At 60.9% G+C, this 14,623-nt stretch overlaps 1 protein-coding gene across 12 annotated transcripts; it reads right to left on the bottom strand.

The window, feature by feature from the left end:
* Positions 1 to 514: 514 nt before the first annotated feature.
* PUF60 (poly(U) binding splicing factor 60) lies at positions 515 to 12,903 on the bottom strand. 12 transcript variants are annotated; one of them, XM_069599644.1, is made up of 12 exons: positions 12,640 to 12,898; positions 7,974 to 8,057; positions 5,711 to 5,806; positions 5,510 to 5,599; positions 4,607 to 4,657; positions 2,494 to 2,655; positions 2,331 to 2,423; positions 2,012 to 2,225; positions 1,732 to 1,922; positions 1,462 to 1,597; positions 1,040 to 1,275; positions 515 to 956 (listed from the first exon to the last, which is right to left on the bottom strand). In XM_069599644.1, exons 1-12 carry the CDS (start codon positions 12,661 to 12,663, stop codon positions 657 to 659), a joined length of 1,677 nt encoding a protein of 558 aa, XP_069455745.1. In that variant the 5' UTR covers positions 12,664 to 12,898; the 3' UTR covers positions 515 to 656. The 12 variants fall into 12 exon arrangements, with proteins under 12 accessions (XP_069455745.1, XP_069455742.1, XP_069455746.1 ...); XM_069599641.1 differs by having other exon boundaries at positions 515 to 971; positions 12,640 to 12,875; XM_069599645.1 differs by having other exon boundaries at positions 7,974 to 8,054; positions 12,640 to 12,863.
* Positions 12,904 to 14,623: the final 1,720 nt, after the last annotated feature.

Genomic DNA, 14,623 nt, shown 5'->3' with positions numbered 1-14,623 from the left:
GTGGGAGCTGAAGTCCGCTCAAAACCTGCGCTCCCTACGGCCAGCGCCCTAACCAGAGGCTAGGTTTCCTGCCTTTCCTCCAGCACCGCCCTGCACCTCCCCACCGGCCCCCCGTCCCCGCCTTAGCCTCACGACCCAGAGATCCCGCCTGCTGCCCCTCCCACAGGGACGTGGCTCCCCGAGGGTAGGGCGACAGGCCCAGGCTGTGCTCGTATTTATTTGCCTATTGGACTGCGTGTCCCAGGACTTCGGAGACTCTCTCGGTCAGCCTTCTTGCAACACTACCTGAGCATGTGATAGTAGAGCCCCGCACAGCAGGAAGGCCACCCCTACGGTTCATGGCTACCCCGTGCGGGCACCAAAGAACCAAGCAGCTCCTGCTGAACCCGGCAAATGCATTCCTTGCGGTGTTCAGGTCTCTGACCGCCAAGGCTTACTGCCTCTGTGCTTCCTGGGTGCTCGCCCTGCCCCGCACCTGCACCCCCGCCCCAGGAGCCAATAAGCACAAGACCACTGTCAGTCAGGGACGGTCAGGGCCAGCAGCACCTGCACCTTTATCCACAGGCTGGGCAGCCGGGCCCGAGATACCATTGAATCACTCTATAAAACCCAGAGGAAACAAGGAAAAAGTGCGAGTCCAGGGAATGGGGCCGAGGTCATGCAGAGAGGTCACTGTTATCAAAACGCTCCTGGTCATACACTTCAGCCACCACCTTGCGGCCAGCAAACCAGCGCCCATTGAGGGCCTGGATGGCCTTGTGAGTCTCAGAGGCTACGGAAAACTCCACAAAAATCTTGACAATGATCTCCGCGTCCTCCTCCTCGCCCTGCTTCTCTTGGTAGATGATGACACGGTTGACAGCACCGAACTTGCCACACTCCTCAGTCACCTCCCCTTCCAGGTCATCATCGATGTCCTTGGGGTCCACCATGTTGCGCAGAACCATCACTGTGGACTGTGGGGGGGACAGCTGAGAGCTGTGGTTGGCTGGACAGCCCCGGCCCGCCCTGCTCCACCCCACCGACCCCGGTGGCCCACCTCCTGCTTGCGGAGAAGCTTTTGCATCACCATGTGGCGGGCGCTACTTCCTGAGATGCTCATGTGCTCCTGCTCACTCAGCATCTCTGGTCGCTCCGACTCAGGAAACAGCTCCTCCTCCTCCTTCTCCTTCTTGGGCTCCAGGAGACCAAGCGTTGGAGGGCTGGCCAGGATGGGATTCACCACACCCACAGAGGGGATGGTGACCGGAATGGGAGGCCGGGCCGGGGTCACACCTGCAGCAAACCCACCAAGTCAGCAGTCACTTCCCCCACCTCCCTCCATTCCCAGGAAGGAGCATAGCTAACTGCCCTGGGGCACAGGGGGCCCCGGGGCGAAGCAGCTCATTAAGGACAGCTGAAGGCATCAAGCCCAGAAGAGCAGCAGTGGAAGGAGGGAAACCTTGACCCACCCAGGCTCACCTGTGATGACTCCTGGGGCCTGGGCAGCCATGACAGCCTGGGGTAGAGCCCCCAGGGGCTGGGCCAGAGTCAGTGCAGGGGACACCAGTCCAGGAGTGGCTAGAGTACCCAGTACCGCTGCTCCAGCCACTGCTTCCTGCAACCAAGAAGACCACTGTGCTTAGTCCCAGATCTGGCTGCCTCCACTCAAGACCACTAAAAGGGCCAGTCCCCATAGGACCAGTGGTCCCAGTGCCTACTACTGAACCACACAATGGCACCAATCCTTACCTGAGCTGTAATCTTGGCTGTGGCTGCAGCTGCGGCCACGGCAGCAGCCGGCGGGAGGCCTCCAGGTGTGGCCGGTGTAAGCAGGGGCATGGGGGGTGTGACAGCCTTGCCCACCCGCAAGTACTGGCCCCCCAGGTCAAAAAGGTTCATGGAAGACACGGCATCCTGGGACGATTGGGCTTTCTCATATTCTGCAGAGCAGGAGTGCAGTGAGGGCCAGCCTTGGGGCTGGGGTGTGGGGGGAGGGGGCTTCACCCCACCCCCACCTTCCCAAACTCACCAATGAAGCCATAGCCCTTGTGCTTGCCAGTCGTGGGGTCCCGAGCCAGTGTGCAGGATTTGATCTTGCCAAAGGCCTCAAACACGCTCTTGATGTCATCATCCGAGAGGTCCTGGTGCACGGAAGCCACGTAGATGCGGTTGAAGGCTCGCGCCTCCTCGGCCAGCTGGTCTATGATGGGCTGAGCCTGCCCTATGTTGCTGGGTCTGCCCACCTGGGGAAGAGACAGGAGACAAAGAGCCCCCAGTCAGTCTAGGCTGGCTATCCGGACACAGAACACGCTGCACAATGGCCCCAAGGTCCCCTCCCCAGCCCTCACCTTGATGTTCCTGCCTCCCAGCATCACGGAATTCATCTGCTCCAAGGCCAGCTGGGCGGCTTCTGGGACTTCATACTCCACAAACGCAAAGCCCTGGACATAGGAATGTGCAGTTAGACCAGGAGAGTGCAGGGCCGGGGCGAGGTAGCAGACAGACCCTCACCTTGTGCTTCATGGTGACAGAGTCCCAGGACATGTCGATGCTCTTGATGGGCCCAAAGGGGGCGAATGCCTGGCGGATGGTGTCCTCCCCGAGCTCGTAGTAGATGGAGCCCACGTAGACCCGGCACATGATGGCCAGTGCCCGCTGCCGCTGAGCCGCCATCTGGAGCAGGAACAAGGGGAGACAGAGCCACTGGCCTGTGAGGGGTGGCGAGACACTGGGCAGCCCCTTCCCCTCCTGGCCCACCCCTCCCCTTCCTGCTCCGCTGTGGGGAGGGCTCCCCACGCGGTGGTGTGGTGCAGGATCCGCCCCTGCAGTCAGGGTGGCGGGGGTCGGCAAGACCCCAGCCCAGGAAGGAGAGTCAGGCCTGAAGGCAGGAAGTGGACACACCCTGGCCCACCCAGGTCCCGGGCAGACTGACAGCACAGCTGACAGCTGGTCGGAAGGCAGGACTGCAAGCCCTCCACTCTGGGGCCGGGCACCTGGGTGGGCTGGGAGGTCCTCCCAGGGTCCTGGCCATGCGCTCAGATAGAGAGGGAAGGGGGAGCCGCCAGGCTGCAGGGATGCTGGTGTGAGGCAAGAGAGGGGACAAAGACAGGGCAGCTACTGCCCAGAAGAGACCCCAGGGAGGACGTAAGGAGCCCGGTCAGGGACTCCCCGGAGAGAAGACTGGCAGCACCGCTCGCGCAGCCCCAGCGCCTTGAACCCTCATAGAAAGGGCTGCTGGTCCCTGGGAGCATCATGAGGGAGCAGAGCCACCAAGAGGAGACGCCCCGGGGTCCACGCGGGCGGGCGCCACCGCCTCCATGCTGGGGCCCCCAGTCGCTTGAGGAGACACTCCCACCCAGCCACCTCAGACAACAGGCCTCGCGGGCAGCGCCCCAGAGCCACTCGCCATGGGGCACTGGGAGGAGACCACAGGCCCAGGGCAGGCCAAGGAGATGGGCCCTGGCTCCAGCCCCTCAGCGGGGGACCCCCACACCCTCCTGAGGTTCCCCATAATCAGAGACCAGCTTCTTTCTTCAGATATGCCAGCTGGTCTAGTACTGGCCAGACCCCCACATCCCACCAAGAGGAGCCTAAAAATAAGGCTCATGTTCCACAGACAGGACCCCCTCCTCAAACTATGCTCCCAACAAAGAGGCCACAAGCTTCCTGTTGAGATCAAGGACTGCCCCCATCCCCAACACGTAGGTCCCCTCTCGCGCCAGATGCCCCAGATGTGAGACCAGCTGCCCCTGGGGTCAAAGTTCTCCAGGACAGGAGCATGTCTCCTCTTCAGTGTGGGCTCCCCAACAGTGGGGTGCCCAGAGCCCTCTGCCTGACCTGCTCCCACAGACAGACACTCCCTAGAGAGGACACGGGGTCTGTCTGGCCCCCGAGGACAGGACCACGTGTCCCCTGTAAGAACTCACACCCAGGGACGGCCCCCGGGAAGGCCACGTTTCCCCCTCAGACTCCCGGGGGGGGCCTGGCCTCCTCCTCAGCCTGCCTCTGGGAGCGGGAGGGGCATCTCCTCCCCACACTCCTCTGCTGACAGCAGCCAGGGCCACGGCCACCGCCTGCTCCCTGCCCGCATGGACTCCGCCCCTTGCTGACAGCAGAGCATGGCCCAATCCTGCTCCTTCCCTCTCTCCTTCACTTGGGTCCCCCCAACCCCCACCCACCTCCCTCCGTCCCCCCTCCAGGGTTTGAGGGGGCCATGAGTTAAGACCCTTCTCTCCTCGGGCGCCTGACCCCAGCCAGGAGCCCGAGCAGCCTGGAGCCCGGAGGAGCTGGACGCCTGGTGGCACACCCGATGTGTGCAGGCGGCACGGGTGCGGGGGGCCTGGCGCGGGCAGCTGCCCTCCTGGCCGGCTGCCCTCTGCAGTTACCTGGCCGGTTAGTTTTAAGGCGGGCCCTCAGAGCAGATGCAGGCCTCCCCAGGGGCGGTCCCGGGGTGGGTGCCCCCCACACCACTGGCCCCGCCGCGCCTGGCGCTCTGCTGCGCGCGTCCTGAGCTGGCGGGCAGGGCCGGCCACGGGGAGCAAGGTCCCCAGCACATGGGCGCACTGCCCCCCTCTAGCCCTGACTAAGGACATGAGCCCCGGAAGAAGTGAGCATGTCTATTGACCGATTGCAAAGGTGAGAGAGGATCTCCAAAGCCCATTGTCACTGCTGCCATCTGAAAGACAGTAAAGACAGAGTTCAGTCTGTTGGAGCCGAGCAGTCTCCGCTCTCGTCACACCTCACGCAGACAGCGGCAAGGCCCGGAGTCCCCGCCCTGCCAGGAGGCCCGCCTGCCTTCCCACACTGCCGGGCACCTGGCCGGCCACCGGCACCTGCCCAGGGGGGCCTCAGAGCCCCAGGTGCCCCGCCCCGCAGCCTGGCCGGCAGGGGCAAGAAGGAAGGGGAAGGAGCAGGAGGAGGAGGAGGGGGAGGGAGGGGAGGAGCGGACGGAGCACAGTCAAGAGCCAGGCACCCCCGGCAGCGTGAACATTTTGCGGGCTGGGCGGGGTGCGGGAGGCTCGAGGCCCAGGCCTGTCGGCTTCACCCTGTCCTCTTCCCCCATGGCCACGGCCGCCTCTGGCCACAACCCTAGAGCAGGGCCCTGGGGAGGCGTGTCCAGCCTGTCCTCTCAATCCTGGGCCCCGAGCCGCTGGACTGGACTCACTGCAGGGGCGGGGGCCTGACCGCTCTTATCCGAGGCCGTGGGAGTGGGGAGAAACGCCCCTCGGGGCTACACCATCAGCCTCACAGCCGGGCACACGGCTTGGGGGTGACCCATGGCCACAGTCTGAAGTCCGAGAAGAGGAGCCTACTGGGGAAGGGCGGGGGCGCAGGGCTACAGAAGAGGGTTGGCAGGGGCTGTGGGCTCTCAACAGGTGGGTAGGGCTGGGCCACTCGTGCCTTAGGGAGGAACCCGGGGGTCCCAAGGAGTCCTTGAGAAACGGAGCACCACAACACCTCGCGGGGATGGCCGCAGGCACGAGAGTAGGAGAGCGGTGGCGGGGTGGCGGGCGGGAGGGTGGCTCACCTGCAGGTTGGTAAGCTGCTGCTGCTGGTGGGCGATGGTCTGCTTCACCAGCACGCTCTTGATGCTCTGCTCCATGGCGTACTTCTTGGCCTGCAAGAGAAGGCAGTGAGGAGCACTGGGGGGCCCGCCTGTGGGGAGACGGGCCTTCCTCCGCCCTCGAAGGGGTCCCCTGCAGTGGAGCCCCAGGAGGGACGCGCTCACCTTCTGGAGGGCCTCCTGCTGCTCGGGCGTCAAGGGAGGCAGTCCCAGCTTCGCGGCTGTGCCCTGCCCGTTCTCCATCTTGATGGAGTCTGTCCCCTGCAGATGGGAGCAGGGAGATGGCTGAGAGCAAGTCCCCGCCGGCCCTCCCGTGGCCCCAGGCCCACCCTGCCCTCTGCCCGACCACTGTGCGAGGCCTGCAGCTCAGCCCGTTCCCAGGGACGGACTGTCTCCTGCCTGGGGCAGACATGGGTCCAACAGCCCAGTGGCTGTCCCAAACCTGTCTCCTCCAGGACCCACTGCTAAGACACACACCAAAATAGACAGGCACGCTGGGGCCCTTGGCCCACCCAGAGCAGCTGCAGGACCCAGGCCCCTCTGGAGTCACCAAGACAAGCAATGAGCAGTGAGAGAGCCCAGCCCTCATGACAAGCCCGACCCCAGAACCTCCGGCTCAAGTTGCACAGGAGAGCTGGCTAACACTGGCCTCCCAGACAAGGGGAGGGCCAGGGCTCTCTGGATGTTCTGGGATGCCCTGCTCTTGGGCCGCCTGGCACCCAAGCCCCCAGCATCATCTCACGGCCACAGACTTGGCTTCCCTACTCAGGACCAGTTCTAGGGACCACTCAAAAGAGCAAGTCTGGGAGGCGCCGCCCTCCCAGCACAGCTGCAGGTGGTGGCCCCCCATCCCTGCACACCAACCGGAGACCTGGACTTGCTCTCCCAGCCCACTTCACCAAACTGCTCCCTGGGCTGTGCTTAGCACCCTGGCAAGAGAAGCCAGAAACAGGCCCACCGTGAGGGAACAGAAACAGACACCCGCCAACACGCTGGGTGAGCACAGGAATGAGGAGATGTTCTGGCGGTGGCAGGCCCAGCCCGCTGTGGGCCAGGGCGGGTGCTACAAGGAGTGCAGGCATGCCCCCTACTGCAAGGCATTTCTAAGCTGCTGGCAGGGGAAGGACACAGCCGTGGGAGTGGCAGGAGCGTGTGTGCGGAGGCTCGGAGCACACCTGTCTAGTCACCAGGCGCTGGGTGGCCAGCAACCGTCCGGACTGGGGATTCTCCAACCCCAGCATGAAGCCTCAAGAGGAACAGCAGGGACAAGAGGCAGGCCCCCAGCACAGGAGTGCCAGGCAACCACAAAGAGAGGCACAAAGGCGGCAGGAAGGGGCTGGCGACCCAGACCCCAAGAAGCACCCTCCTGACCAGCTGCAGTGCTAGGTTTCTAGCACAGGGTCGAAGGGCGGGAAGCCCTGGCAGCCCCTCCTCTGGCAGTGCAGTCTGGCCCCTGCACGGCGGTCCTCTCGGCCTGCCCGCCGGCCCTGAGCCCAGTTCTTCTCAGTGGGAAAGAGGACGAGGGCCGGGGCCACGGCTCCAGAGCAGGCCGTCACCATGGTGATCAATGCCAGCCCCCCTCAGCCCCTCAGAAACTTCTCAATCTCCTCTTTGTCTTGAGAAACAAAAAGCCCTTCTCCTAACAACCAATGGCTGGCTACATAGCCAGCCAGGGTCGGGAAGGGCTGGCTAGAGGGACACCCTGGCCCCCCTGCCCATCAGCTTCAGCCCTCATAGCTTCCCAGGATCCAGGCTGCATACCACAGCCCTCCCCAGGCATGCTGGGCACCCGGCCCCAACAACCCACAGGCCACTCTGCTGAGGCCCTGCCCAGCCCTCTGGAGGCAGGCACTGCCATGCAGAAGCACAAAGAACCTTCTTACCCGAGGACAGCAAGGTCCAGCCCTCCACCCCCACCCCACGGGTCTGGCGATCAGCACTGGCTGAGACCCTCCAGGCCAACCCTGAAGTCGAGGCCCCAGACCTGTGCTCTGACCTGCACAGGGGTCCGCGTTCATGTTTTACTTAGAGATCTGAAGGGAAACTCTATTTCTGGCTCTTAGCACCACCCTGCACATTCTGAACGACACATCCACCCTCCTGTATGACACCGGCAGTGAAAGGCACGCATCGCCCAAGGTTCAGGCCCACCTGACCACAGCCACCATCTGCCTGGGATCTGAAGACACGTGAGGCGAGGACACCAAGTGGATGCAAAGAGGAGGTGGCTGGAGCCAGGAGGGAGGCCGGGTGGCAAGGGGGCAAGGCAGGGTCTCTGCCCAGAAGGCAGAATCCCTGGGGCTCCTCCCGCTCCCACCCCCAGCCAGGTCTCTCTGGGCCCAGGGACGCGCAGGCAGGCAGGCGGGCAGGCGGGCGGGCGGGCAGGCAGGCGGGCGGGCCTGAGGGCAAGAACGCTTAAGGGCAGTACCTGTGGAGGTTTCCATTTGTCTCCCGCTGCCACCACTGCCGCCGCCGCCGGCTCGGACCCCCCTCCTTGCTGGCCATTGACCTGCTGCAGGCAGGAAGGAGACGATGTGACAACATTCACAAGACCCAGCCGCCCGGGCCCTCGCTCGTCTTCCCTGGTTAAGAGCTGGGCTCCGCGAGGACCAGCAAGGAGCCAGCTCTGACCTGGCCCCGGGCCTTCCTGCAGCTGCCCCTCCACGCCTCGCCCTGCCCGCTCCGCTCCTCCAGCACACCTGCCGCTGCCCAGGGCCCAGGCCCAAGGGGCTGGCCGGGAGAAACCAGAGCAGAGGCTGGGGCAGCCCCAGGCTGGCAGTAAGTCCTCAGAAAGAGACAGTGTGGAGAGCTGAGCTGTGCTCCTGCCCCCCGCTCAACAAAAGGCACTCACTCCTCGGTCAAGAGCAGCCCTCTGGCCACACAGGAAAAGACGACCAGGACCACCGGTAGCCCTCTCCCCTCCAGAGGTGGACAGAGGCACCTCGCTAGCAGCCTGCACACACACTGGGCCAGCCCACACCTCAGTCTCGGTCCTGAGGCCCCTCCTGAAGATGGCTCTGACTGGCAGGCCGGGCTGCGGGGCTGCCTCTGTAGGCCTCCCCTATGCTTCCACCCCCTGCACATTGTCCAGGGCTGTCTAACTCAGGGCAAGTGACAGTTTGGCCACATCTCAAGGGGCCAAGGAGAACTTAGTGTGAAGCCAGCCCAATGGAAGAAGGTGGGCAACATCATGGAAGTGAGGGTCTTAGCGGAAGGGCCCTGAGACTTCGCCACCATCTCAGAAACCACACAGCAGGAACCCACTCCCAACTCAAGCGTGAGACCCCCACACATCTAGGACACAGGCGACAGCCCTGCCCACCCTCAAGGCGCCAAGCACAAAGCTAAAGAAAGGCTGGGCTGACCTGGCCAGAGCATGTCTCAGGTGCTCCAGCCTCAGGAAAGACAGCAGCACAAGCCTGACTGCACTAGAGATGTGGCCAGTGGGCGTGGACGCTGTGGCCAACCCAGCACTGCTCCTTCCCTGGAACCCCTCTGAAATCGGATCACTGCTGTAAGCCATGAAACCATGCTCCAGTGAGAGAGAAAGGAAACGGGGCCCCTTCTGATAGAGGTGCTACCCAGTGGGTGCTTGGCATCTGGGGAGAGGGTCTGGCTTTGCTCCAAGTGCGCTGGCAGCCTCCAGAACACACCAGAGCAGAGGCTGCCTCACAAAACCCCAACAAGAGGTAACTTCAGGTCTGGGCATGTAATCAGACCTCTGTGAATTAGATCAACTTGAGGGCACATGTATAGATGATTTCCTAATCACCCAAATAAGTGCAGCAGCCTACAGGAACCAGGACAGTGCTGAGACCAGAGACGGCTCAGAAGAGGCTTCGCAGGGAAATTCAGTCCACCTGGGACTCACAAAGGACAGCCGACCCCAGGGAATTCATCCCACAGAGCCTAGGGCTCTATTCTAGGCAGATGCTAAGAAAGCTCAGAGTAAACTGCCCTTCATCATTACAGCTAGTCTTACACTATCCTCCAGCTGTGATTACAGCAGGCCACAGTCACAAAGCACCCCAGCACCAGGCAGCAGTGCCTCAAGGGGTGCAAACTCCCTCTGACAGATGTGTGTGGGGTGGGGGAGGGTGTGCGTAGTGCGGGCTGTACACAGTGTGTGTGGTGGGGTGGGGTGCAGTGCAGCCCCAAGATTCTGGGGCCCAAACCCCTACACTGCCACTAATCAATAGCCCAGGGCAAAAGGATCACTTCCATTAGAAAACCAGAAAAATCAAGTAATTACTTAACGCCTCCAGGCTTCAGGCTCGTCAGGCCTGTCTCCTGGGGCAGGCAAGAAGATTCAGCGAGTGGCCAACTCTGGCCAACTCCACATACAATACGTAAGGCAATTAATTCCTGCACGTGGCCAGTGATCCACAGGTTTCAGTGATTTTTGTGTGTGTGTGTGTTATTAAAATATCCAGAGTCAAGTCCCCACAGCAGGACTTGTGCAGGACGCTGCCTCCATCTGGTCAGTCCCCTTCACGTGGCACCATGCTATCCACAGCGCAGGCAGGTTCTGTGTGGGGCACTGTGGATGCAAGAAATGCAAGACAAGAGACATGCTAGCCAGCCCCGACACGAGGTTACTTCTGTAGCACAAGCCCTAAGGAGAAAACCAAGCACAGGGTGGGAGAGAGGGAGTGTGAGGGCCCCAAGGCCACAGCAGCACAGACAGCTTCTCAGTGAGCTGACAGGCAGGCTAGGACCCACAGGAGGAAAACAAGCACTTTCACCTCTGGGAAGGTGAGGGAATCCAGTGCTCTTGCCAGATGCAACTCCCAGGACCATGGTCCCAAGGAGGAGTGAGCCCAGGTGTCAGAGGAAGGGCCCGTGGCCTGTTTCTGCAGTGACCAGGGGGAAGGCACACAAAAGTTAGAAGAGGCTCTTCTGTACCTTCCTGGGTTCTTACCCCCAGAGATCACTGTCCGCCAAGTCCAGCGCCACTCACCCCACCTCCCGCAAGAGCCAAAACCACAGCTTAGGACAGCAAACCAGCACTCCTCAGCAGGCACAGACCAAGAGACGGAGGAGAAGCCTTTGCTATGCCCCTGAAGCACTGCAGGGAACCGGTGACCCTTCTAGAAACCTATTCATTCGAAAGGTTAGAAGAGGAATGTGTGAGGCCACAGACTCGACCTCATTCCCACAAGCTGATAAGGTAAGTCTGGGTCTTTACAGTTTGCATATGCATATTAACATACATTCATAAACCTCCTGTGGAGAAGGAAATGACAACCCACTCCAGTATTCTTGCCTAGAGAATCCTGTGGACAGAACCTGGAGGGCTGCTGTCCATAGAGTGGCAGAGTTGGACATGACTGAAGCGACTTAGCATGCATGCGTGCAATGGAGAAGGAAATGGCAACCCATTCCAGTATTCTTGTCTGGAGAATCCCAGGGACAGAGGAGCCTGGTGGGCTGCTGTCTATGGGGTCGCACAGAGTCAGACACGCCTGAAGTGACCTAGGAGCAGCAGCATTAACCTCCTGAAGAGGATTCAGACGGGCAGTGAAGACCCTTGTTGAAAAGCCCAGCTTCCAAGGTTCAGTCCCAGTGCGCACACCCACCCCCACTGTGACACCACCAGGTCTGGCCCTGTGCCACAGCTGAGCTGGGCGCCCCTGAGCAAGGCTGGGGTGTGGTGCTGATGCAGGTCTGGGGGTGCTCGGGGACACGAGGCCTCCACTCTCACTGGTCTCTGCTCCTTCTACACCTTCCCAGGAGTTTTGGTCCTTGTCTTCAAGCCTCCCTCTCCATCATCTTAAAACTCTGGTGACTTAGACAGTCACCAAAGCCTCCACCTTCACCTCTCTTCTAATGCCCCTGTCACAAAGGTGGTTGCTCCTGTGGCTTCAGCAGGAAGCAGGATATGGCACAAAGAGGACAGTGAAGTTAGCCAGATCTGAGAATCACACACCAGGCCCCTCATAGCTTGGGGCCGCTTTCTCACTGGGAGTCAGCTTCTGCCCCAGTGAGACAGGTTCGCCCCCTCTCTGGCCATCAGAGCCTGAGGGAGGCAGCCGAAGTACGCCCACTGACCCTCAGATCTCCCCCATCAGTCCAACCTCCAGCCACACGCCTCTCAAACACACCCCATCCATTAGACTGAGCTGGGGAGAGGTAGGTAAATAAAGGGATGAAGTTGCCTGTGAGGGTCCCTGAGGGGACTCAGCGGCACAAGTCTGGGAGGAGGAAGAGTGAAGAGAGACTTCCCCAAGGAAGTGCTGTGTGAGGAGAGGCTGTCCATTCGTGCTTAGCACTCCATGCGGCTGAGCACTAAGCAAGGCAGGAGAGATGTCTGCACCGCCCTAACACCTCAGGCACCCTGAGTGGAAACTGGTCTCCAGTGCCCAGCAGACGGCGGAACAGGGCAAGACTGTCTCTTGTTCCCTACTGCTCTCCCAAGCCCTCGCATAGCGCTTGGGACAATGTAACCGCTCAGGATACGTGTAACGAGAGATGTAATGAGAGGCCTCGTCTTCCCTTCCTGAGTAGGGGTTGCAGGACGGAATCCCTGCTGGCTGGAGACCTCTTCTCCGGTGGGCATCAGCAGAGAGCCCATTCACAGCTGTGTACTCAAGAAGCGAAGGCCTCCCTCCTCACCAGGCCCGATCCCGTCCTACAGGCCCGCCCTGAGGCCCCTACACGCTGGAGGGGGAGACGCCACGGTTCCACGGTGCTCCGCCTTCAAGTCGGGGATAGAGGCTCACAACGTCGGCAGAGGAGAACGACTACCGTCTGGCCCCGCCCGACTTCACCGTGAAGAGACCCGGCTCGCCACACGGCACGGCCGCCCCCCCACCCCCATCAACATCAGCCGCACCGCGGGTCACAGCCACGCCAGGTGCTCCCGCGCCGGCTGCCGGAAGTTGCAGTCTGCGGGCCGGAAGCTGCGGCCGCAGGCCGGCCCCCTCCCCTCGCGCCCGTCCCGCCCCCGCCCCGCGCGACCGAAGGCCGCAGAGGCTCGCGCTGGGCTCCGGAGCGGCCGCTACGTCTCCGAGGGACCCTCGGCGCCCTGGCCGGGCCAACAATCTGCTCCCGCGGTCTGAGCGGCGGCCCGCGGTCACTGGGGTCTCACTTACTAGCGCTATGGTCGCCGTCGCCATCTTGTGCCCGTCGCGGCCGCCGCGCGCGCCACACGCTTCGGTTCCTTCCGCGGTCTCGCGCGATCTAGGCGCCGGCGGAGGCGCTCTCTAGAGAACGGAACTCTCGCGATTAAATGCCCTTTCCCCAGCGACGTGGAAGGAAAAAGGAACGCGCTTCCGGTGCGGGGAGGAACAGTTAACGCTCCGGGAAGGGCGCGCGGAAGGGGCGGGGCGGGGCGGGGCGCGCCCCGCCCCCGCCCCGCCCCGCCCCCGCCCCGCCCCCGCCCCGCCGCCAGCACCGCCCTCAGCCTGCCTGTTAGCATCCTAGGTCGCCCCTCCCCTCGCCTCTCGCGGCCGCTTTCCCTTCGCTGCTCGGTTTCTCTGTCTTTGCAGGAAAACCCCGAGGCCGGGCACAGACGGCCGGATTCCCTCTAGAGCTGCGGTTGAAAACTGCGACCAAGAATCGCCTTTTTTCGGACTCAGATTTCGAAATGCCTCTTTGCATCGTATCTCTGAATGTGCCTACCAATGCATGGTGTGTTCCCTGTTATGGTCGCATTTTCTCTTTCCAAATGGTTCAGAAAACAGTAGTGCATTTTAGCGTCCTAGAGCCACCGACGTAACAGTCTGTAGAACTGCAACCCAAGAGACAGGCTTCCGAACCAATCCCCTGGGAATGGTATGCACTCAGTCCCCTTTGTTCTGAACTATAAAGTTCCAGGTGTCCATCCCTGGCGTTGAGCTGCCCTGGACGTTTATTGCATGCCACACCCAGTCCCAAGACCCTTACTCAGTGAAGCTCAGGCCCTGACGTTGTCAGCTTAGCAACTTTAGCCTGCCTGAGGTAGCAAAGTATCTTCCCAAAGGAGGCAGGTCTCTTCTCAACCCTGGGAGAGTTAATGTGAAATACAGACACCCTGTTTAAACACGAAAATATTTTACTAATTTACCTTTCCTCTAAAATGATAAGAAAAAGTGCTTCGTTCAGTCATGTCCAACTCTGAGACCCTATGGACCGTAGTCTACCAGGCTCCTGTGTCCATGGGATTCTTCAGGCAAGAATACTAGAGTGGGTTGCCATTTCCTACTCCAAGGGATCTTCCCAACCCAGGGATCGAACTTATATCTCATGTCTCCTGCATTGGCAGGCGGATTCTTTATCCCTAGCGCCACCTGGGAAGGTTGCACCACCTTTTTAAAGGCAGAAACCCCCAAAGACAAAGAGGTGGAATGTTGTGAAGCTGGAGGAAGGTGGACAATAGGGGCTGCTTTAGCATCCTGGAGGTCGAGGTCCAAGAGATGGTTCATATGAGTGCAGTCATGACGAGGAGATAAGAGCTCCGTCCCTACTGGCAGCGACTGAGAGGTGAGCTCCAGCAGAGGAACACTTGGAGGGCCTGCCTATTCTGAAAGTGGGGGAATACGTGAGATTCCTGTCTTTCTGCCACCTCCACCCCTGGCTCCCCAATCATGTGCCACTCACAGTCCTCAGAGAGAAGAGCCTGTCTCTGCAGGAGCTCCCAACACACACACACACACACAAAATAGACTGGCCGTTGGGAGGTGGGCAGGAGCATGACCTGGCTCCATCCTTGACCTCAAAGCTCACAAGACAATAAGCCCCAACCACTAAGATTCAATGCGACTGGGCAGCCCAGGAATACCACACACCTGAGGGAGAGGAAAACTGGAAAAGGAAAAGGGACTCAGTGGGCTAGAGAGGAAGGAAAAAAGAAAAGCTAAAACCATATCCTTAGAGAGATAGGATGTTGCATCAAAGTACATGAACAAGATGCTCTAAAGAAAAACATTCAGCCAGTGAGAAAGCAGTTACAAATGAAAAATATGAGAGGAAAAGGAACAGTGAAACAGAAGTTGCAAGATAAAGTTGAAATCTTCCAGAACGTATAACAATAAAACCATATAGCTAGAAAACACACAATGGAGTACTGTCACACTCATCAGCACTCTGCAGTACTAG

This window comes from Ovis canadensis, chromosome 9, assembly GCF_042477335.2.
Source record: "Ovis canadensis isolate MfBH-ARS-UI-01 breed Bighorn chromosome 9, ARS-UI_OviCan_v2, whole genome shotgun sequence".
Taxonomy (NCBI): Eukaryota; Metazoa; Chordata; class Mammalia; order Artiodactyla; family Bovidae; genus Ovis; species Ovis canadensis.
This window is presented reverse-complemented; position numbering and strand designations above follow the sequence as displayed.

Bases quoted from the DNA above. Each gene is read 5' to 3' on its own strand.
- PUF60 (XM_069599641.1), bottom strand. From the start codon at position 12,663: ATGGCGACGGCGACCATAGCGCTA. The intron at 8,058-12,639 runs GTAAGTGAGACC...TCCTGCCTGCAG, and splicing joins CGACGGCGACCATAGCGCTA to CAGGTCAATGGCCAGCAAGG. The intron at 1,923-2,011 runs GTGAGTTTGGGA...CCTGCTCTGCAG, and splicing joins CAAGGGCTATGGCTTCATTG to AATATGAGAAAGCCCAATCG.